This window comes from Dendropsophus ebraccatus, chromosome 15, assembly GCF_027789765.1.
Source record: "Dendropsophus ebraccatus isolate aDenEbr1 chromosome 15, aDenEbr1.pat, whole genome shotgun sequence".
Taxonomy (NCBI): Eukaryota; Metazoa; Chordata; class Amphibia; order Anura; family Hylidae; genus Dendropsophus; species Dendropsophus ebraccatus.
Genome location: NC_091468.1, coordinates 15078697 through 15103278, shown reverse-complemented (window position 1 = coordinate 15103278; position 24582 = coordinate 15078697). Strand labels below are relative to the sequence as shown.

The following is a 24582-nucleotide window of genomic DNA, read 5'->3' as shown; positions in this document are numbered from 1 at the left end:
ATGTTGAAAGATCAGAATGAATGATTTCTTGCTCGTCGCTTGATTGTTTGCTGTTATCCCTTTAACCCGATCCATATAAGGATTGGCTCCATTCATTGGGATTAATCTGCATCAAGAAAATTTACCAAATTACCTACTACCTATTATTGAAGTTTTTGGGGTTTTTTGGGGGGCAGAATTCTTTTATAGCATTTAAAGGAGACCTGTTACCCCGAACCCCCCCCCCCCCCGTGTCGGGGTGACAGGCTCCCGACCCCCAGTTAGATCCCCTTATATGTACCGAATCCCGCTGCCGGAGCCGGTCCCAGGACAGAGATATCCCAGTCAGAACGCTCTGGAGAGAGGTCCGGCGTCCATAGAGAATGAATGGAGCCGGCTTCTGACCGGGATATCTCTGTCCCGGGACCAGCTCCGGCAGCGGGACTCGGCGGGATGAGGTACGTATAAGGGGATCTAACTGGGGGTCGGGAGCCTGTCACCTCTTTACACAGGAATGTGGAAACCCTATTCACTTTCATGGGTCAGACAGAATCTATGCTAACACTCTTGTCAAATCCGACACATGTGAACAAGGCCTTACTGTTATCCACCATGTTCTACCTTTAAATATGTAAGAGACCAATGTTTTTTTTGTACATATAAACTGCAACATATGTTGTATCTAGTATACCTTTTACCTTGTCGTTATAACTAACACTAGAGATGAGCACAACTTAAGCATGCTGGAGTCCGACTGTTTGGCATCAGTGGCTGAAGAAGGTGGAGGACGTCCTGGAAAACATGGATTCCGCCTATGGTATGCTCAAGTTGCGCTTATCTCTGCTAAACATTAAATGAAACACCAATTCCCAAATGTAACCTATTACACCAATGGATTTCACACGGGGCTAAATGTACGATATTCATGAATGATATTGTATTTTTGACTCATCTGCAATCTCATAATCTGTTTGCACTGATATATTATGGATCGAGGTTATAGTTGTGAAAAGAACTGGCGGACAGGAGTGTTTCTCACAAGTCGATGAAACCTAGGACGGCAGAATTTGTTTGTTTTTTTTCAGTAACACAAAAGCCACAAAAAACACATAGCGAGTAAATTCTTACAGAAGATCATGATCTTGAGAACGGGGATGCGTTCTCCCAAGCCGCCGCTCCATTTATTCTCACTGGGAGCTGCAGGAACAGCCAAGTAGAGTCCCATAGAGAAGGAATTGAGAGGCGGATAAGGAATATTATCACCAAATAAGAATAGGAAACCCTTTAAAGCCATTTTCTGAGACTGTATTTAGGATCCTATACTTAGGATAAAAGATCAGTAGGGGCCCAACTTCTAGCACCCTCGCCGTTCATCTGATTGAATGGCCACTTTCTTCTACTTTTGTCTCCAGCTTGGGCAGGGCTTTGCTGCTCAGTTCCATTGAAGTTAAAGGAGCTTAATTGCAAACTGCACCTGTCCTGGAGACAAGACTCGTTTTGTCTCTGAAAGAAAGTGGCCATGTTTTTGTAGCACTGGGTAACCCCTTTAAAACTAAGCTACCTGCAGTATTATGCCCAGCCAATACAAAATGTATGGCGCTATGCCTTGTACTAAGAAGCCTGCAACGCCTGCAGCAGCCGATACAGCCACTATAAAGTATACAGTGTTATGTCTTGTTAAGAAAGAAGCGGCCGCAGTGTTCGCTATAACACTGCGGCTCCTTCAGTCAGCTGATTAGTGAGGTGCTGTGATTCACAATCCTACTGATCTAATAGTCCTATGAATAGGCCATCTGTTTTAAAGTTCTGGGAAACCCCTTTAGGGTGCCTTCACACCTACCGGATCCACAGCGGATCTCACTTCTACGAATTCGGAGCGAGATCCACTGCGGATCCGGTACCATTCACCCTAATGATAGTACATACCCGCAGTGGGATTGACATCCCGCTGTGAGTATGAGCTTTAACCCCCTGATGGCCGCAGCCCCGCTGCATCCCCGCCTCCTGCAGCTCCACCGCTGCCCCCATCAGCCCCGGCGCCCGCATCCCCAATGGCCGCCCGCATCCCCCATCATCCCTGCAGCCATCACGCATTCCCGATCGCCGCCCGCATCCCCCATCATCCCTGCAGCCATCACGCATCCCAGATCATCCCCGCAGCCCGCCCGCATCATCCCAGCAGCTGAGCCGAGGAGCAGGTAATGTATGCTCTCGGCGGCGGCCGGCGGGCTGCAGGGATGATGCGGGGGGCTGCGGGCGACGATCGGGGATGCGTGCCGGCTGCGGGGATGATCGGGAATGCAGATGGGCTGCAGAGATGATGGGTGATGCGGGCGTTGATCGAGGATGCGTGCGGGCGGCGATTGGGGATGCAGTCGCCGGGGCTGATGGGGGCAGCGGTGGAGCTGCAGGAGGCGGGGATGCGGCGGGGCTGCGGGCATCAGGGGGTTAAAGCTCATACTCACAGCGGGATGTCAATCCCGCTGTGGGTATGTGCTATCATTAGGGTGAATGGTACCGGATCCGCAGTGGATCTCGCTCCAAATTCGCAGAAGTGAGATCCGCTGTGGATCCGGTAGGTGTGAAGGCACCCTAAAGAACTCTGATCATATCATTTATTGGTCATTATTGCATGCTATGGAGGAAGCCCACATAGCTCCTATAGAAACCATGAGGGAGATTTATCAAACTGGTGTAAAGTAGAATTGGCCTCTAGCAACCAATCAGATTCCACTTTTCATTTTCTGAAGACTCTGTAAGGAAAGAAAAGTGGAATCTGATTGGTTTTTAGGGGTAACTGAGCCAGTTATACTTTACACCAGTTTGATAAATCTCCCCACATATGCATATCCTCACTAGCTATGAACTATAGGCCTACACAAGGCTTCTTGTTTCTGCATTCACACCTGTGTGAGTCAAAAAGTGAGGACGAAATAGCCAGGGCCTAGGGAGACAAACAAGAGTCAATGTGAAAGTGTGAAACAGTATCAATCGGGGTAGGGCATTTAAATCCTGCATACGCCACTGAGGCTTATTTCTTGAGACCAAAGAAAGAATATTTTATTACTTAGTTCCTTAAAGGGGTAATCCAGCGCTACAAAAACATGTTCACTATCTTCCAAAGACAGCACCGCTCTTGTCTCCAGTTTGGGTGGGGTTTTGCTACTCATTTCCATTGAAGTGAATGGAGCTTAATTGCAAACCGCACCTGAACTTGAGACAAAAGTGGTGCTGTCTCTGGAAGAAAGTGGCCATATTTTTGTAGCACTGGATAACCCCTTTAAGTGCTAGCATTCTCAAGCAGAAGAACTGTTACCAATACATCCATGGCCAGCTATAGTCAGAGTTTTGCGATGAATGAATAATGGGCTATTCTGGAAAATGAAAAGTAATCCTGGGCTGGAACATTTAGCTGCTCTCTCCCTTTCTAAGTATAGTATCAAATGTATTGACTCAGTACTTACAGTGCGGATTCTCACTTGCATCGCAAAAAACAAACCATCCAGACTTCTACATGTAAAGAACATTACTGATAAGCACACGTAACGTTACATATAGGCCAATGGACACGTAAGCTGAATGTAAAATAGGGTACAAGAAGTCTCTGATAGCAAAATTGAATGGGGAGACCTATATAACATTTCAGTAAAGGTGCAATCTCTCAAATCATATTTGGGGTCATGTATATAAAAAAAAACATGTAGTTCCAACATTAAAGAAGTCTTTCTGTTGTGGGCTTGTATGTGACCCCCTGTTGTGTACTGCTTAACTGCTACCTAATTTTTTCAGTGTCGGCAGTTTAAAGGGGTAGTTCACCCAAACATGTTTTCTTTAAAATCAGCTGGTGCCAGAGATTTGTAATTTACTGTTTATAAATTTACTATTAAAAAATCTCAAGTGTTCCAGTACTTATCAGCTGCTGTATGTCCTGCAGGAAGTGGAATACTTTCCAGTCTGGAGAGCAGGAGAGGTTTATTATGAGCATTTGCTGCAGCTCTGGACAGAGGTGGCAGCAGAGAGCAGTGTCAGACTGGAAAGAATACACCACTTCCTGGATTTTCTGGCACCAATTTTTTTTTTGGGTGGACAACCCCTTTAAAGGGGTTATCCAGTGCTACAAAAACATGGCCACTTTTTCCCCTCTCTTGTCTCCAGATTGGGTGGAGTTTGGAACTCAGTTCTATTGAAGTAAATGGAGCTTATTTGCAAACCACACCTGAACTGGAGACAAGAGAGGGGGAGAAGTGGCCATGTTTTTGTAGTGCTGGATAACCCCATTTAACTATGATCAGTAACTACAGCATAGCTACGCAATTTAAAGAGACCTTGAGGTAGCCTAGAATCCACCTCCCGTCTTATAAGAGGCTGCAGCTCTCTCCTGCCCCATGCTTTACACTGCAGCTCTGCTTGCTCCCATTAGCTTCTGAGTATTAGCCTAAGCCCACCATGAGTTCATTGTGAAGATAGTGTGTGAAGAGCTAATTCCTACCACCACAAGGTTAAAAAAAAAAAAAAAAAACTATAAAAAAAAGAGACACCATAGGCAAGAAGAAAATGATCAGGTAAATGCCGCATGCATAATAAAGCAAATGATCTTCAATAAAAGGGAGCACAGGGATCCACTTTCAATTGGAAAATGCAACATATGCATAAAAATATTGTACAATTTTGGAGAAATGTGTGGCCCATAAGACCACTTTCAAATATAGAATGCTAAAAATATAAAAGAAATAAGGCCGCTTCAGATTTGCAATAGAGATTGCATCTTTAATGAAAATGTGCAAAAAAAAAAAAAAAAAAAAAAAAAGAAAAACAATTATAGGTAAAATCCTTGTAACTATGAGACCTGCTTCTCCAGATCCATCCTGATTGTCTAAAGCAGGCTTGCTTTCATTCAGTAATGGCTGCCTTGCGCCGCTATGTGCCCTTGTCTATCTGGCTTGTGAATAAAGTCACTATTGCTCTCCGGTCACCGGTGGCATGCATCCCACAGACAAATGTGAAAGTTGTCCTTTAGCACTCTAATATACTATTTACAGCTGCTTCTAAAACCGAATCTGTCTCTGCCGCCGCCGCGCCTTCTCTAGCATCAGAAATGGGCTTGTCTGCACAGTTTTCCTCCAATGTTGGAGCTGATGGTTTAACAAACTGTAATTCTGATGGATTGCTACTGGAATTGTCACTTTTGAAGTGTTTTGCACTTAGTTTAAGTTCCAGGACATTTCTGACTGTGGCTTTTACAGTCTCGCTAGGTGTTGAAGTTTTGCAAGGTTTTCCAGGGCTCCTTGGCTTGCATGCAGTATCTTGAGAAGGTCCTGCCACTTTATCCTGGGGATGTTCTACATCACTCTCATCCCTATTCGAGCCTGAAACAGGAATGGTTATTGGAGCGTTGGCAACAGGGTCTGCTTTCTTAGACGTCACACAAGAAGCATCGGGATCTGAAGAACATTCGGTGTACTTGTGCTTCAGTTTGTAAAGGCTCACGAAAAGTTGTTTTTGTGGTAAAAGACTTGTATTCTTCAACTTACTATCGGTATTAAGGCTGTCTTTATCCTCAGAAGTCTCATTGGGTTTGTGGGATGCTGAATTGTTCTTAGGCACTGAAAATGGGACGTCATGTACTTTACCCACATTTGTCTTGTCTTTAGAGTCATCAACTGTAGGACAGGCATCTGGCGAGGAAGGGTCCGCATCTACGTCTGTGTCCTGACTGCTGAGAACCTTTTCATCTGCTGAGCTTTCTTGAAATTTATTAATACAGCAAAACTCTGTCAAGTAACCATCTGTGGAAAGAAGATATAAATTATGATATGTGACTTGGACTCTTTTCACACATACCTCTTCATTTTGTGGGGAAAATAAGGAAGTGCAGTAGCTGTCGGACAACTAACTCTATCAGCCATATTAGCCCTAATGGGTCTAAACTGTCTGTGAAGTGGTTACACACAGATTCCTCCTCTCTCTCTCTATGTATCAGCCATTCGCTGTGAAATAGCCTTACCCCCTCCCTCTCTGCCCAAATACAACATTCACATAGCTACTAGCACTGTAGTTCATCTTGCTTCCTGCTCTTTCTTCTCTCCATGCAAACTCTCCAGGTGACTGAAAGGGGCAATCTATGGACATGAACTGGGATATTAAAAAAAAAAAAAAAAAGTATACTGGCATAAAACAAACCAAACATGTTAGGTCACCTTTGGTCTATTGCAGTGGTAACGAACCTATTGCAAGGTGCCAGAGGAGGTGTTAGGAGCCCTGTCTGCTGTGCAGCTCTGTCCCGATAATCCAGGACATTTGTCCCGGATTCCTGGGTGAGCGCACCATTCAATTGCCTGGGTGCCTTTAAGACACACACCCAATTGACTGAACGCTGGCAGCTGGGACATCCGGCACAGGCAGCGTCTCTGACACACACTGCCTGTGCGGGAAGACTGAAGAGCACAGCTGCATCGGGAGATCTGCAGCGCTGGAGAGTGTGTCAGGTAAACTGGAGTTTGGTGTTTATTTTTTCATTTAGGGTGGGCATTTGCTATGCACAGGGGGTGTCAACTACAGTATTGGAGCAGCGTGAGAGGGAATGTACAATATTAGAGCAACATGGGAAGGAAGAGGGATCTACTGTATGGGGGCATAATCTTGCTGATTATTAATATATCATTTATCTTGAGTAACAATTAGAAATCTACAAAAATTTCATCTAGTTCTGTCGGCTTGCAGTATTAAACTCACCAGGATCGACCAATGCCATTCGCTTCTCCTGTGTCAGCATGGCTCTTTCTTCCTGGTTGAACATTCGGTCTAACATTACCATCTCTGCGGAAGGGGCAATCCGCTAAAGTAAAAATAAAAGCAATAGAACAATATAGTATTACCTTACTTTTCTAATATGTTTTGTACTTTTGATTGAAAATCGGCTTTATTCATAATTATCAAGATAAACATGTAAGATGTGTGTTTCAATGCAGGGCAGACTGGGAAAACAACAAATAACGCATTATGACTTTGTAACACAGGAAAACAAGACAAAGTACATGGCTCCCGGCCTTACACTATTAGGCCGGGTTCACACTACGTATAAGACCGGCCGTTCTGTGACCCAGCCAGATCACAAAACGGCCAGTGTTACTGAAGATCATCCCGGCTGATACTGCAGTACAGGCCGGATGATCTTCATTTCTGGTGAATGTGGATGCGGGCGCACCCGTATGCGCCTGCATCCCAATTCACCATAGCACACAATTGAGAGTGCGGCCGGAGCCACACACTCCATTGTGTCAACTGACATATCTTGTGCGGCCGCTATTCAACAAATAGCGTCCGCAGAAAACTGACATGTCAGTTTTTTGTTCGGCCGGATGGAATCGCGGCCGGAGCGTATACTATGTGAATGACTGATTCCAGTCATTCCAATACAACGTATGCTTTGTATAAATCACGGCCGTGACAGACGTGATTTATACAAAACATACGTTGTGTGAACATAGCTTTACACACAACATACAACATGCAACATGCAAATAAAGCTTCACGGGTCAGTCAGCAAATTAGTTTTAGGCAAGATTCTTAGGGGGGCATTTATTAAGTCCGGCGTTTTTTACATAAATCCCGTGCGCGCCGATGCGCACCGCCGAAAACCTACGCCAGCTGAGGACTGAAGTAGGTTTTCGGCATATATTTGGGCGGAAGGGATGGTAAATCGCGCGGACTCTGAGTCCGCGCCCTCCGTTCCGCCCACTACACGCCCCCTTTCCGCTCCCCCTTTCGTACTCAGCGGAAAGTGCCGATTTGCGAATATTTTATTCGCAAATCAGCCATTTGCGTATAAAATAATTATACGCAAATCGGCACGTTTAATTTTATTGCACAGAAATATCTGGTCAACCATGTCTTTATGTATGTTAATTTTTTCTTTAATTTTAATAACGTAAGTCAATGGAAAAAGTTATACATTAAACAGGATAAAAAAACACATTGGGAACCTAGCTTAAAATAAGGATTTTGAGTTAAGGTATTAAAAACAATAATTTACACCATCCACAAACAATAGAGGGGTGACAGCCAAAACTCGTTCAGCTGATACCTATGAGCCCTGACTGCTCTATCAGGTCCCCTTCACATCTCTGTGAATATTTTTATAGTCTCGAAACACTAATCAGGAAGCCTTTCAGGAGGCTTCAGGAAACAATTAGTATTTCCTGACCCTAATAACAGAGGGGGGGGGGGAGAGAACATACTCACCTGCTGCAGACTGCAGCGGTGCCCTCCTCCGGCTTCTCCCTCTTGAGGTCCTGTCAAACATAGCGCCACAAAGGGTCAGCGGCTCTTGCACAGGTGCTGGCGCTGGCTCAGGCTCCCAAGCAGTGCATCTAGAATTCCAGACAGTTTCCAGATGCGAAAAATCCTGAAGGGTGTCCATGCACAATAGAACCCTGTGGGTCAGGAAATCTATCTGGATTTCCTGATAAGAAATCCGGATAGAATTTCCTGGATTTTTAAAGGGGGCATCAAATGGGTTATTCAGGGTAAGAAAAAACACAGCTACTTTCCTGCACAAACAACATCACTCCTGTCCTCAGGTTGAGTGTGGTATTACAATTCAGCTTCATTTATTTCAATGGAACTAAGCTGCAAGATTATACCGAAACTAAGGACAGGACTGGTGCTGTTTTTGGCAGAAAGTGACCATGTTTTTTACGCCTGGATAACCCCTTTAACATCCAGTTCAACATTGAGATATAGAGTTCCACCATATATTATATATACTAGTCATGTTCTTTAAGAAGACCACCCCACTAAAAGACTATTTTGTAATGCAGCTATAGGTGGCCCTCTTATAGAAGTTTCATAGTAAGTTGTACCGCAATTTGTTGCAGATATGTTAAGCAGCTCACCTTCTTTATACGGTAAGACATATATACATGTTGAACCAGGTGATTTAAGAGACTATAATAAAATACATAATGTTTTTTATGTGCATTGTGTATATATATATTACGCACCATTGCATCTTCTAATAGCAGCAAGCGGTACTTGTTCAGCATTGCTTGGGTTTTCTTTAACAGATGTGTAGCTGCAGTCTCAAATTCATTGTCCACTGTAATCAAAAAGTATAAATGTAAACTGTAAAATAAAGTATGAACGATAAACAAAATCCAGAAGCCCACTTTTATTCATATAGCAATTAAAGGGGTAGTTCACCAAAAAGAATCAACTGGTGCCAGTAAGTGCCATAGATTTAACTTCTATTAAATAATCTCAAATCTTCCAGTACTAATCAGCTGCTGTATTTCCTGCATGAAAGTGGTGTAGTCTCTTCAGTCTGACACAGTGCTCTCTGCTGCTACCTCTGTCCATGTCAGGAACTGTCCAGAACAGTAGCAAATCCCCATGGAAAACCTCTCCTGCTCTCCAGACTGGAAAGAATACACCACTTCCTGCACAACATATGGCAGCTGATAAGTACTCGACAACTTAAGATTTTTAATAGAAGTAAATTACAAATATCTGGCACCAGTTGATTTGAAAGATTTTTTTTTTTTTTGTGAACTATCCCTTAAAGCACTTTTATCATATCTAGACTGACTGTGCCAGAAAAATCTTGCATGCAGGTATTATGCTTTGCATTTCATCCTTAAGATGTTTTCAATTTCTGTTGTTTATGCTTGTGGCAAATAATTTTTTTAAAGTGTCACTGTCGTTTTTTTTTTTTTTGTTGCAGAAATCAATAGTACAGGCGATTTTAAGAAACTTTGTAATAGGGTTTATTAGGCAAATCTGCCATTATCTGCATTCAAAAATCCTTTCCTCAGGTCCCCCCTTCCCTCCCTCCTCTCTCTCATCCACTGCTCATTATCAGGAAATTTCGACTCTTTTACATCAGTCCAGCCCTGTGTAACCTATGGAGAGGGGAGGGGGAGGAGGGAGATTAGTCGGCAGCAGAGAAGAAAGAATTTCACAGTGGGAGCTGTGTGAAAGACTGTATTCAGAGGTCAGAGAGGTCAGTGTTGACTTCAGAGGAGATAGCACGGTGATGTAGCTGTAAATTAACTCGGTTTTGGTTCCTCTTTTTCCTCCACCCCTCCCCTCTCCATAGAAAACCATGAAAACAGGGGGGAGAGCTCCTTGCAAGCTTTTCATGATAAAAAAAATGCATTTTCAGCTAATAAACTTAATTAAAAAGTTTCTAAAAATTGCCCGTACTATTGATTTCAACTATAAAAAAAAATAAAAATTAAAGGAGTAGTGCGGCGGTAAAAAATTATTCACAGAATAACACACATTACAAAGTTATACAACTTTGTAATGTATGTTATGTCTGTGAACGGCCCCCTTCCCCGTGTCCCACCACCCCCACCCGTGTACCCGGAAGTGTAGTGCATTATACATTACCTGATCCGTGTCGCGCCTGTACGCCATCTTGTGCCAAACGTCATCTTCGGCCAGCCGTACCGGCCAGAACACCTCCGATCTTCCTTCTGCCACGTCATCAGCCGCTGAGCCGCGATTGGCCGAGCACAGTTATGCTCAGCCAATCGCGGCTGAGCAGCTGATGACGCGGCAGAAGGCAGCCGACACTCGGGAAGATTGGAGGTGTTCGGGCCGGCCGGCCGAAGATGACGTTTGACACAAGATGGCGGGCGCGTGTCGACACGGATCAGGTATATGTATAATGCACTACACTTCCGCGTACACGGGTGGGGGTGGTGGGACACGGGGAAGGGGGCCGTTCACAGACATAACATACATTACAAAGTTGTATAACATTGTAATGTGTGTTATTCTGTGAATAATTTTTTACCGCTGCACTACCCCTTTAAGCAAAAGTGACATTTAAAACATATGTAGTTTACCTTGTTGTAAATCTTCTTCTCTAGGCAGTGATCCTTGAAATACATGGTATGGAAAAAGCCTTTCACATGCATTATGCAAGGACTGGAATCTGCTTCTATCTGTTTGCAGTGATCGCTCCTGCTCTTTACGCAGCTGATGGAGAAACCTAAACAAAAAAGGTATAGCAATAGAAATTACAATAAAAATTTTATATCCCAATCATAGTACTGAATGCAGGTCAGTAATATTTTCAACCCACAGGGCTTCTTTAGTAAGTTGCCTTGTTGCCGGCCTCTTCAACACACCAGGGCGCCCTTCAACCTGTCAATAAAATAAAACATAAAACCATCGATTTCAGGCAATTACTAAAGTAGTAAAAACTAAATCTCAAACAGCAGTGCCCTATGATGTTATTGTACAAAAACATGACCGCTTTCTTCCAAAAACAGCGCCCCTATTGTCCCCAGTTTGGGTGTGGGTTTTCCAGTTTAGTTCAATTCAAGTGAATGGGGTTGAATTGTAAAACAACACGAAACCAGAGGACAGCTGTAGTGCTGATGACTCTATCCATCACAATGTCGACATGTAGAGCTAGTTACGTCATGTTTTTAATACAGAAAAAAAAGTATGAGAAAAGATGTGTCTTTATTCAGAGAAATACAATATTCAAAAATTTTTTTCCATTTGTAGGCCATGTTCACACATGGCAAGAACAGCGGCTGTTGTGTGACGTGGCCATGTCAAACAACGGCCTCTGTCTAACATGTTCACCTGGCAGATACTGCAGATGAACAGATACGGCAGATACATCGCCCAGATGAACAGATGAATGCCATAGACCACAGCATAAAGTACGGCTGGGAGACGTACTTTTCACTGTTCACTGAATAGCGGCCGCACAAAATAGTCCTGTCAATTACTTTGTGTGGCCGCAGAGAACACCAGCCGTAGTGTATACAGAGTGTACACACTACGGCCGTTGTTCCATACACTCTAATGTAATTTCACACTGTTAATAAACAGCGTCCGTTGTTGCAACCTACAACAACGGGCATTGTTTATTGCAAAAATACAGTGTGTGAACGTGGCCTTAAAGGGAAACTCCAGGTAGAGGTTAAAAAAATTAAACTTCTGCAGAAGCATAACGCATTACTTACCTATCTATTCCAGTTTTAAAACTACCAAAAATCCATTTGCTTTGGGGGGGGGGGGGTTGTTCTGTTTTGTGTTTCTGCACTTCCTGGTTTATCAGATGTACACAGTACTACAGGTTCCAGAATGCAATGCTTTCCCTCAGCTGTTTATCACAGTCCCCCACCCTGCCCATTCCCTGCCCAAATCTATTGCAGAACATCTAGGCTGTGTTCACACATTGCAGTTTCATTGTGTTACTGAATTATTTGCAGTATATTACCATTTCATTGTTGTCCCACCCACACAGCACCCTGTATTCTCTACCTGTAACATCACACAGCGCTGTATTCTCTACCTGTAACATCACACAGCACGCTGTATTCTGTACCTGTAACATCACACAGCACAGTGTATTCTCTACCTGTAACACCACACAGCACGCTGTATTCTGTACCTGTAACATCACACAGCACTGTATTCTCTACCTGTAACACCACACAGCACGCTGTATTCTCTACCTGTAACACCACACAGCACACTGTATTCTCAACCTGTAACACCACACAGCACGCTGTATTCTCTACCTGTAACGGCGCATGCACATATTATGATCAAGCATCTTTTATATTTGAAGTTGAGCCCCACAATAAGGCTCTGATCCTCTCTGCCGTTTAGCATCATTTATTTGTGTTACTGCATCATTTTTGTGAATACGCTGCAGTACTGCAATGACACTCCAACATGTGTGAACAGAGCCCTAAATTCACTGCACACTTCTGCACAATCAAAGAAATCAGTGCAACACCTGCTTCTGGTCGGTCAGAGATGGTGAATTATTCAGGGGATTGGGGGATCCAGCCAAGCCTCCTGGGACATCACGCCCTGCCCCCTGTCTGCATCATCAGCCTGTGCTCAGCAAACACACACAATGTGAGACAGAAGCATGGAATATTTGTCTCCTAAGGGGTGATAGCAGAAAGAGCAGGAGACAATGTGGACTGGCACAGGGGCCATTTTTCTTCACTTCATGGATTTCTATCGGCTACCAGTGTGGCAGAACCAAACAGATATGGTAATACATTGTATAGACACATCAATATAACTTTTAATGTACTTTTAATAGAAAACAAGTTTTCCTTATCTGGAGTTCCCCTTTAAAATGCAAAAATGGGCATTCAATATAAAGCCATTAGAATCCATGGAGCCCCGTCACAGAGGGGAGTCACACTGGGGGGCAGTGCATAGAGCAGGGCCGGTGCTTGGGAAAAGAATGTCGCAAAGCACAGGAACTGTCCGGCGTTTCATAAAAAGGACCGCACCACCAAGGCACCAATCAGGAACATTTGCTTTCAGCTAAGTTCACACATAGTATTTCTGTCAGTCTTTTTTTAACCATAACCAGAAGTGGGTTGGAAAAACATAAACTAGGCAAATTTATCCATTATAATTTTGCCCTGTCAGTTCCACTCCTGATTTTGGTTGAAAAAAGACTGACCAAAAGACTGACGGGAATACTATGTGTGACCATAGGCCTAATGCTTCTGTTGACATACAACAGTAGAGATAGGTGTACTCGGAGTTTACTCATTTCTATACAACAGGCCATCATTAAGTTGGGGTCTCCAACGAAACAGCAAAATGAAGAGGCAACAGTTCTTTCTATAGGGATGTGGCCCTTTTATCGGGGAACCTGGCACAGTAACGTCTATACACCTGTGGCTTTGTCTGTCTGCAGAAGTGTTCATTTAAATGGGCTGAAGTAACAGCATAGACACACAGATGAGGATGTTGCTGTGTCTGTTACTGTAGTGGTCATCAATGTCAAATCCTAAAGAAATGCCTTAAAGTGTCACTGTCTTTTTTTTTGTTGTTTTTTTTTTGTTGCAGAAATCAGTAGTACTGGCGATTTTAAGAAACGTTGTAATTGTGTTTTTTAGGCAAATATGCCATTATCTGCATTCAAAAATCCTTTCCCCAGCCCCCCCCCCCCCTGATTCACTGCTCATTATCAGGAAATCTCAACTATTTTACATCAGTCGAGCCCTGTGTAACCTATGGATGGGGGAGGAGGAAGATTAGTCGGCAGCAGAGAGCAGAGATCAAAGGATTACACAGTGGGAGCTGTTTGAAAGCCGGTATTCAGTGGTCAGTGCTGACTTCAGAGGAGATAGCCCGGTGATGTAGCTGTAAATTAACTCTTTGTTGTCCTGTTTTGGTGCCTCATCTCCCTCCACCCCTCCCCTCTCCCTAGAATGCATTTCTATGCATTTTTCGGCTAATAAACCCAATTACGAAGTTTTTTTTTTTAAATCGCCTGTACTATTGATTTCTGCAAAAAAAAATGTAAATGACAGTGACACTTTAAGGGGGAGTTTCTCATACAGCATTTTTTATATATATATCATTACTTTTGAATCCACTTGTAATTATGGTGTAAAAAAAAAAAAACAGATTGAAAAACTGTCACAAAGACTGCAGCTTTTGCTGTGTGTAAAAATGAGTTTACGTTTTCCTAGTGTACTATCCTTACAGCGCTAATTTTCAGATATATGTTAGCAATTACCTCAGCATTCTGCATCCCCATGACAGCCTCCTTTGACAATGATAAATGATGATGTAAATGTTTACTGACGGCACTGTGATCTGCAAGAGAACGACTAGTTTTAATACCTTCTTATGCTTACGTATCAATAAATACACTGACTTATATGCAATCGTATGGACAGCAAGTATCACCTGATCAGTGGCATTAAAAAAGTCTCAGTGTAGCTTTCTTTAGCCTAAAGCGATGTTCTTGAAACGTATGTTTAGCATAAATCATAGCTGTTGTTGCAATTTGCAACAACAGCAGTGATTTATGCTAAACATATGTTGTATTGGAGTAAATGGAATCCCTGCCGGAGCATACGGACATAGTATACGCTGTGGCCGAGATTCTAACTGGCCGCACAAAAAACTGACATGTGGCCGCACAAGACATGTCAGTTCACACAATGGAGCGTGCGCCTCCAGCAGCTCACTCCATTGTGTGCAGCAGTGAATTGGGGGTCTGTAAGTATGGACAATGTGCTACAGAACAGAGATCGGAGCTCCCAGCATTGCAATACAGCGCGGCTTTATCAGTACAGTAGCGTAAAGATTTAAACTGTTTCAAAGGTCCCAGCATCATCATGAATCATGATGCCAGGAGCTCTGTACCTCAATCCGTAGCACATGGTCCACGTTCACGGACTGTAAACGGAACGTCTGAATGCCCCCTTAGGGTGGGTTCACAGTGAGGAATTCTGGCGGGTAGATTCCGCGGATTTCCGTTGCCTGTACACGCGCATTGGCCGCGCGCCTTTATGCCGGCTCCATAGACACCATTCTATGGGACGGCTGATTCCGCATTCCGCCGAAAGAATTGACGGACGGATGATCTTTAGCGCCGCAGAGTTCTGATGCGCATCCGTGTGTGCTGGCATCAGAACTCCCCACAGCACATTATGGAGCGTGCGCCCGCTGCCACTTGCTCCACTGTGTGCACTGACAGGGTTTTCAATGAATAGCTGCTGCAGAAAACTGACATGTCAGTTGTTTGCGGCGCCGCTAGGGATCCCTGCCGGAGCGTATACCATGTGTATACGCTCCGGCCGGGATCCCAAAGACCGCAAGGTAACATATATTTTCGAAATAATCACAGCATTTGTTGCAATCTGCAACAACGGCCGTAAATTTACAAAAATATACATAGTGTGAACATAGCCTTAGTCTGCTTTCAGTTATGTGGGCCACATTTCAGCCTTCATTGGTGAAAATAATGTTATTCTTAATACCTAGTCATGAAGTACAACTCATCGTACCTGGTGTATTGGACTGTCCTTCTTGGCTTTTCATTAATGAACCTGCAGAATGATGATTCAGAATTTTCTTCTGGCTCTAAAAAAAAATATATATATATTTATTTTTTAAAGGTTACCCTTCCATTTTACATTGTGTATCCAGACTCCAATTACAATTCAGCTAGCTTTTAACCAGTTTTTCTACAGCAGAGTTCCTGTAATACAGTGGTAGGGTTTGTCTCGCCTACATCAGATTAAGGCAAAACTACACAGGCTAATTATCCGCTAGATCAGGCAGACATTGTCCTGTTAATAGGGTCGGCAATCAGCCGACGAGCGAGCCTTGCTTGCCACCAGCAGCGCATTTTCCTGTGTTAGGGTGCCTTCACACGTACCGGATCCGCAGCGGATTTCGAATTTTCAGAATTGTCCTGCTGAGCCCCCCCCCCCCTTCCCCCTTCAGAGGGAACACATGAATATTTGCCTAATATGTCAAAAAGGACCTATCAGTTTTTGTGGTTTAGCAAATACAAACATTCTTTATAAAGAAAAAAAATGTTGTGACCATAAAATGGGTGTAATTCATGCCCACAACTTTTTTCAAAATCCATCCATATTGCATTGAGAATAAATAATAAAAATTGACAATTTTAGCATTTTGTAATCCATAAATCCCATCCCTCCTAAAGAAAATAAAGCAAAAAAAAAAAGAATATGCAAAGACAGGACACAGTTAAAGGGGGTTATCCCACGACTAAAAGTTAGTATATGGTAAAACTAGCTGATAGAGGAAAGGTAGGGGGTCCAACCTCTGGGACCTCCATGAATTACAAGAATGGAGGTCTCATGAGCAGCAATGCATTTGTTCAGCTACGGCAGAACTTTTATTCTATGAGAAACCTCATGAACTAGACTGTGACAAATCAGAACAAGCAATATATCATGTTGAAGTAATAGCATACCTGGCTGCAGAATGGCTGCTTAGGGTTCGTATTGGAGCAGAAGGTGCTGTTGGATTTAGCATTAGATCCTGGAAGATGAGTCTCATTTTGCTGCTCGATATAACTGTCACCAGATCCAGGACTCTGAAATGATGGTCCCATTCCTTGAAGAATCGTGCCAGGATTTACAACAGTAAAACGGTTTGGCGTTGCCATATTCGGACAACCAGATGACGTTGATCCTCCTTGAGCTTTATTGCCTTGACCAGGTGACAAATGTAAAAGTGTAGGAGACACCTGTGCTACCTGTCCTCCAACAATCTGAGATGGTCCTTGGTTTAACATCACCTGCCCCCCAGGACTTGAGAATGTCTGACTGGAAACAAGCTGTACAGCAGTTCCAGGGCTATGCAACATTTGGCCAGGATAATGTTGGCTAGGCCTAACCATGCCACTTGTGTTTCTGCTCAGCATTATATGTTCTGTGGGGACTTGGTGAGGACCAAGGTGGGAAGGCTGTGTCTGAACAAACTGGGTATTTATGGCCTGAATATGCTGGAGAGAGCTTGAGTTTATGGAAAGGCCTGCAGGAATGAGGAACTGGTTATGATGAGCCTGTGCTTCCCCTAATGGAGAATGGATAACAATGCTGCTACCTTGCTGCTGGCTCGATGGTTTATGGGAACGTTGATGAGTTCCAGGAATCTGCTGACCCATTGCAGGGTTTTGTGCTGAATTTCCAGGAACGCAATGAACTCCTTGATGTCTGTGATGATGTATTCCCAAATTACTGACGCTGTAGGCCATTTGCTGTCCCACCTGCATAGGCTTTGGCTGAATATTGATCGGGCCTTTAAGAGTATTTGGTGCTGGACCTCTGTGAATAATTATATTATGAACCGGTAAGGATGTTTGGAAATTTCCACTACTGAAAGGAACCGTGACTTGCTGCCCAGCCGGACTTACATTTGGACTGGCAAACATTGTACTGCCATTTGGAGTATGACCCTGCACAAGTACTCCCCCGCTTGTACTAGTGGGAGGTGCCTGCTGACCACTTTTAAGTATAATCTGAGATCCATCGAGATTATTAATAGTCATCACTGGAGACTGATTGTTGATGGAACTAATAAGATGAATCTGTCCGGAACCACTGTGACTACTGGTAGGAATATGCTGGCTAGGAATAATTCCAACAGGTTGCATAAAACCATGCTGTACACCCACTGTATTGCTGGCAAACGATGCACCTACTTGCTGCGGGACTACATGCGTCACTCCTATGGGATGTAATGTTTGACCTGAGTAACTAGCGACATTAGTGGCCTGGGTGAGGGATGCTGATGAATGGGCATGAGGCAGAACACTTGCAAACTGTTGGTTTGGGCCTATATTGGCATCCAAATAAGCCTCTTCTGCCAATATCTGCTCAGTGATATTGGCCTCCTGCAGTGATTTCTGGAGAATGTCCTCACTGAGGTCTGGGATAGAGGAAGATTCAAGCTCATCTTCAAAGAACTGAATGTTGTTTGACAGCTGAAGGCCCTCTGTGGATTCTTCTTCAGCACTTTTTATGGATGACTTAGAATCGGTCAGCTAATGGAAAAGAAGAAAAATAATTACTCGAACTATAGATACAAACCTGTAAAAATAAACTGTATGATAAGTGCTACATGTTGACCCAAACAAACAAAAAAATAATTATTTTAAGTACACAGTTGCAGATCTTGCTGCGGATCCACAACAATCCTGCAGGAAAAGTCCAAACACCTGCAGATGCAGGATGCTGAATTTACCATTAAGGGGGTTATCCAGGATTACAGAAACATAAGCAATTTCTTCCAGAAACAGCTCCTCTCTTGACCTCAATTTAGGGGTGGGTTTTGCAGTTTAGTTTCACTGAAGTGAATAAAGCTGAGCTGTAATACCACACAGACCCTGAGGACATGAGTGGTGCTCCTTTTGCAAGAGAGTAGCTTAAAGTTAAAGGGAAACTGACAGCACAGATATGCATATATCTATGCTGCCAGTTTTCAATCATTGCTGATCACATGAGCAGCTCATACTTACCGTCCGCACTGCTCTATGAATCTGCGAGTTTCTAAAAACTATGTTTATCACAGAGGCGTGTCTGCGACACTGTCAGTGCCTACCCTGCACAGCCTCTGCTCGCCCTCCTCTCCAGCCAATGCTGTATCTTCAGGCTGCCACCTGCCTCCTCTGGAATAAATGACAGCGGGGGCCGGCCTTAAGATACAGAGAACTGTGACTGTCAAGAGTTACTGTCAGCCTGGGATGACAATTGTTTTTAGGAGCATGCCGGATTACAGAGCAGCGTGGACAGTAAATATGCACTGCTTGTGTAATTGGCAATGGGTAAATGGCAGCATGGATATATGCATATCTATGCTGTCAGTTTTCCTTTAAAGCGACTCTGTACCCACAATCTGTCCCCCCCAAACCACTTGTACCTTCAGATAGCTGCTTTTAATCCAAGATCTGTCCTGGGGTCCGGTAGTTGATGCAGTTATTGTCATAAAAAACTTTTAAACTTGCAGCCATGTGCCCAACGGCCGTGGCCTAGATTGTGTATGCATTATGCTGGCACAACCTCTCTGTCCCTCCTCCCCACCCTCCATATCATTAGGAATGCCCCAGGCAGATTCTCTACTATTCATCACCCATGTGAGCACGGTACATGGGCTGGATCATTAAGGCACCTGTGTAGTTCACTGCAGAGAAATAGGAAAGAGGGTGGGGAGGAGGGACGGAGGGGTGGTGCAAAGTTAGGGCACAGATACTTCAAGCCACGGCGGTTGGGCACAGGGCTGCAAGTTTAAAAGTTGTTTTTTAGGACAATAACTGCATCACCTGCCGAACAGACCCCAGGACAGATCTTGGATTAAAAGCAGCTATCCGAAGGTACAAGTGGTTTGGGAGGGTCAGATTGTGGGTACAGCGCCGCTTTAATACAGAAAACCTGCAATATTCGACACAGCTTACATTTTAAGGATTTAACGTTTGCACCACAGGTCAATTTCTGCTGCAGATTTTTGTCCATAACATGTGATTTTCCAATACTGTAAACTTCCTCTGGAAAGTGTCTGTAGCATTTCTGCAGCATATGGCCATCCCCTATAGGGGTGCAGCTTTGGACTGATTTGCATAGACTTTTTATGTGTAATATTTATCCTATTCTCTGACTCGGTGGCCCAAAAATCCCATCAGTAGTGAAAGTCTCTGAGATCTGTTTCTAGAAAAAAATACAAATGCAGAGTATAAATTATAGCACTTCTCTGAACTTACACTTGTATTGGCAAAAATGGAGTTCGAATTAGATGCTGAAAAGTCTGAATTTAATTCTTCACCAGCCTGCAAAGTATATAAAGTATAAAATGAGTGATGAGAAACGAAAAATATCCACAAAATGGGAACACATAGTAAACAACAGAATATAAAAAATATTTATGAAATATAGTGATGGCTGAGGAGAAAACCTCATGTATGTGCATGTATAGATACTTTACAAAATGCAAAAATTACTGCATCACCCCATGAGGCTACATTCTCTGTAGCTGCGGATCCACGGATAGGGATACTGATTAGAGATGAGCGAATCGGGATCAGGTTCGAGTTGATCCGAACCAGACCGTTCGGTATTTGATTAGCTTGGGCTGCTGAACTTGGATAAAGCTCTAAGGTTGTCTGGAAAACCTAGATACAGCCAATGACCATATCCATGATTTCCACATAGCCTTAGGGCTTTATCCAAGTTCAGCAGCCACCGCTAATCAAATGCCGAAAGTTCGGGTTCGGATCGACTCGAGCATGCTCGAGGTTTGCTCATCTCTAATACTGATGTATACCTGCAGCCTGTCCGCAGTTGCATGGACCCCTTCATCCACAATAGGCAATTTGCGATGCAATTACAGTCCACACTAGGGTATGCTGTTTTTTTTTGTGCTGCAGGCCGAATACAGTTGCGTAAAATAATGGATGTGTATAGGGGCCTATAAGAATGATTAGGTCCGTATCCGCAAATACGGACAAAAATGTCTGATGTATGAATGAGGCCTGACTAGCAACAATAACCAAATAAAATAATAGTGATCAGATAGACACAAGTTTGCTATAGACAGCAATGTTATGCGCAAGAATCCCTATAGAAATCAGTGAAATCTGAACCAACTCATTTAAATGCTTTAAATTATTACAATAGCTCATGTTTCGTATTTTAAATTCTGTTTTGTCTTTTATTGAGTAACTCAATTTAAATTGAAATCATCACTTACTTTACAGCCAGATCCATGCAGAAAGTAATTTAATGCCTGCGGGTCCCTTGGAAGAAAAAAAAGAATATTACAAAATTGAAAAAGCATATTAGAAAGTAATTCTATAAAGGGTTTGTCTAAATGAGGCCTTAAAAGAATCCTTTAAATAATTCAACCAACCCAAGACAAACACAGTTATTACAGTTATTGCAGATTCTCTTTTTAACAATAAATAAATTCACGGCAGCAGTAAGAGCCTGTTCACACTACAGAATCAACGCCAAAGTTCCGCTCCGAACCCCGCATGCGGATTATGCACCGAATTCCGACTGCTATCGCATTTGATTAAATACTGTGTACCATCCCACCACTATAAGGTGACCTCAAAGGAATGGACCTGGACTATAGACATGCCTCACTAGGATGATGGTAATAAGCCTTAAAATTCTGGGCATGTAGCATCCATCCAAACCTTCCCCACGTCTATCATCCATGGGGGATGGGGGTAGTGCATGATCCAAGATGCCAAGATGGAGGCAGCCACTGCCCCCTCCCCACATATAATACAGAAATACAAAAGAAATGGCCAAAGCTGAATCCAGCATCCCCCGAAATGGCAAGAGTATAGTGTAGGGTCCATCCCTTTAAGGTCAACCTCATCATGGTGGGATGGTACACACTGTTTGATCAAATATCTGCTAAAAGGCTATTTTTTCTACAGCAGTATTGAAATGTAAATCAATCTGTATTATGCATGTATCTTAACATTTGCATTGTGCTGCAGTACTATTTTTTTGTTTATGTCCAGGTGACAAGTCAAAAGTTTCTCTACATGACTTGTGTGCTTGAAAGCCAGTTCCACACAATCATATTTCAGGCTCATTTTTGCACCCATACCCTGGCAAAAGACTAAGATTTTAGTCACTTCCATGTATACACAAATATATATTGTAAACTACTTACCCAATAATATCAAGAAGACCGGAGTCATCATCATCATCCATGTCAGCTACACAAAAAATACACGGCTGTTTAAAGTGCGCAAATCTGAACACACCAAATTTCAAAAGTTCAACTAAACTGGTCAAATCCAGTTTATTACAGGTGAATATTAAGATACTTTGAAGGTACTGTTACTTTTCTATGGTTCCATAAACATGTGTCATACAACAAGGAATTCCAAGTTACAATAACATTAGGTTCCGGCTGACCGCCAGAGGGTTACTCTTTGCTTTTGAAAAAGGACGATGACTGTACCGTTTAATTTTTTAAACAAATAAGGTTGGATTCTTTTTTTCCACAGAAGACATTGAAAAAAGTACCTTGTGTTCCAAAGTATTACCACAACTTCTGTTCATGCCATTGATAAGAGGCGCCATATTGAAATGGGTTCAGAAGGTTCATTTTGACAAGCAAATGCTAGTATCGAAAACTGGTTCCTAAAAGAGACAAAAAATAAAACAAAGATTTATTTGTAAACCTCCAGATCTGAAACCATATATTGATTTATATGGACATGGAGGGAAAGGAGCTGCTGCACCTCACACCTATGGCTGACACTAATGCCTCTCAGCTACATTTAAAAACCAACGCCAGGATGTTGGTATATAACTTCATCAAACCGTATTGCCCCATGTACCACGTGCACCTGGCCCACGAGTCCCTATACAAAGTCAACACTGTGTCGGTCAGCGACCGCCAACCCTGCAAAGCAAGCGCAAGCAGGGAAGGGAGGCCACGGAATGGCCCTGCAACCCCAATGTCACAGGACCAAACCCCAAGGGCCCCTCCTCCCTCCCGTTGGCTCTTAAGTGTAGCCGAGAGGCATTAGTGTTAGAGGCCATAGGTGTGAGGTGCAGCAACTTCTTTCTCTCCTTGTCCGTATATATTGATTTATGTATTTTGCTAAAACTGACATTGGTCAACCAGGGTAGATGTATGAATTTCTTGTACTAACATTCATACCACAAGCATTCACATCATTGTTACATCAAAATAATTAAGGTCTAGCCTATTACACAAGACACCCATGGACATAATACATGGTCAGCTGATTCACAGATCTTGGTAGGATCCTCTCTCACTACAAAGTCAGTAACTAAGCGGAGACATCGAGAAGAATTAGTATGTTATTCACTAAGACATCTCATCAGGAACTGGCCGACCACCCAGTAATTGACTGTAGCCAGTGAGTGGTTAAAGTGAATGTACCATGAGGTACATTCGCGTTAAGTATTACCCATGTATAGAATGGCGCCGGAGCGGGGAAGCCGGTGCCATGGTCTTTTTTTTGAATCAATGGAGCCACATCATAGAGGGGAAGGGGTTTCCCCATTTTCTGCTTCACTCCCGACCCGGTACCCGTGAATAGAACGGTGCTATGCAAGGGAACTGGGCTGCAGTTAAAAAAAAAAAAAGACTGTGGTACCAGCTTCCCCGTGCCAGCGCCGTTCTATAAATGGGTAATACTTAAAGCGAATGTACCTGATGGTACTTTAGCTTTAAAGGGAACTAATCACTGCCAAAATGCCTAGGAAGCTATATGTAAAGTGTAATGAAGCCCCCAAACATGTAACTGACACCTAAGAGCTTTGTACAAACCTCCCAAAAATTAAGTTAATAAATGTCCCTTAACATGTGGACGTTCCTCAGTACCCAACTAGTTACGGATGACAGTCAAGCTGGTTGTACCTGCACATGCAGTTCTGCACCTATTGGCTAGGTTCACAAGTCAAAAAACGTTTGTTAATAAAAATAAAATGGCAGTTTTTGCCGCGATTCAACTGACTGCAATAGCAATGCATTGAAGTCAATGGGAGGACGGACGTCCAATGCACATAATGTGTGCAATAAAACTGATATGTAATCTTTATTCTTTAGTTCAGTACCATTAACATGATAATATACTTTTTTTACTAAATAAAACTTGTTACAAAATAAAAAACGTGGTTATTTCAAAGGGCTTTTATTTTACATTTTCTTTCGATATATTGTATACATGATTAGCGCCTATGAGCATTTTTTTTATTTTGGCATTCTGTCAATGTACATCATATGTATACATTTATTTTGCAATTTGCCAATAAAATTTGTTTAAAATTTTTTTGCCTATGTATTATTTTTCGCTTATTGTTTGCACCCCAACTCGGGTAAATGGGAAATTTTGCTTGCTTTTTACTTACATTTTATGAAAGATATGACCAAAAATTTGCAATTCTTGTGTTTGGTATAATTTTTTGTTTACACCGATCATCGAGCAAGATCAGTAATGATTTATTGTAATAATTCTGACAATTCTACAACAGTGATATCAAACAAGTTTTGAGGGGTTTTTTGTTTATGTTTTATATTTGAAAAATGGGGAAAAGGGGTGATTTAAAATTTTAAAAGGGAAGGGGTTATTTGTACTTTTAAAAACTTTTTGTTATTTTTTACAGTTTATAAGTCTATCATATGCAATAATTAGACTGCATAAACTGATCAATGCTATGCATCTGTATAGCACTGATCAATTATATTGGCGCTCTGCCGACTAAGGCCCCCTTCACACGTCCGGAAAATCTGTCCAGATATCCTATCAGGACCAATAGGGTTAAATTAGTG

General features: G+C 42.8%; 1 protein-coding gene across 1 annotated transcript; it reads right to left on the bottom strand.

Moving 5' to 3' along the window:
• Window positions 1-4194: 4194 nt before the first annotated feature.
• On the bottom strand, window positions 4195-22391 carry BICRAL (BICRA like chromatin remodeling complex associated protein). Its single transcript, XM_069955158.1, has 12 exons — window positions 22302-22391; window positions 21943-21988; window positions 21001-21046; window positions 20015-20080; window positions 16730-18304; window positions 15789-15864; window positions 14510-14589; window positions 11072-11133; window positions 10833-10978; window positions 8982-9076; window positions 6712-6814; window positions 4195-5765 (listed from the first exon to the last, which is right to left on the bottom strand). Exons 2-12 carry the CDS (start codon window positions 21981-21983, stop codon window positions 4993-4995), a joined length of 3063 nt encoding a protein of 1020 aa, XP_069811259.1. The 5' UTR covers window positions 21984-21988; window positions 22302-22391; the 3' UTR covers window positions 4195-4992.
• Window positions 22392-24582: the final 2191 nt, after the last annotated feature.

Bases quoted from the DNA above. Each gene is read 5' to 3' on its own strand.
- BICRAL (XM_069955158.1), bottom strand. From the start codon at position 21,983: ATGGATGATGATGATGACTCCGGTCTTCTTGATATTATTGG. The intron at 18,305-20,014 runs GTAAGTTCAGAG...CTTTTCCATTAG, and splicing joins CCATTTTTGCCAATACAAGT to CTGACCGATTCTAAGTCATC. The intron at 11,134-14,509 runs GTAATTGCTAAC...TTTTATTGACAG, and splicing joins TGGGGATGCAGAATGCTGAG to GTTGAAGGGCGCCCTGGTGT.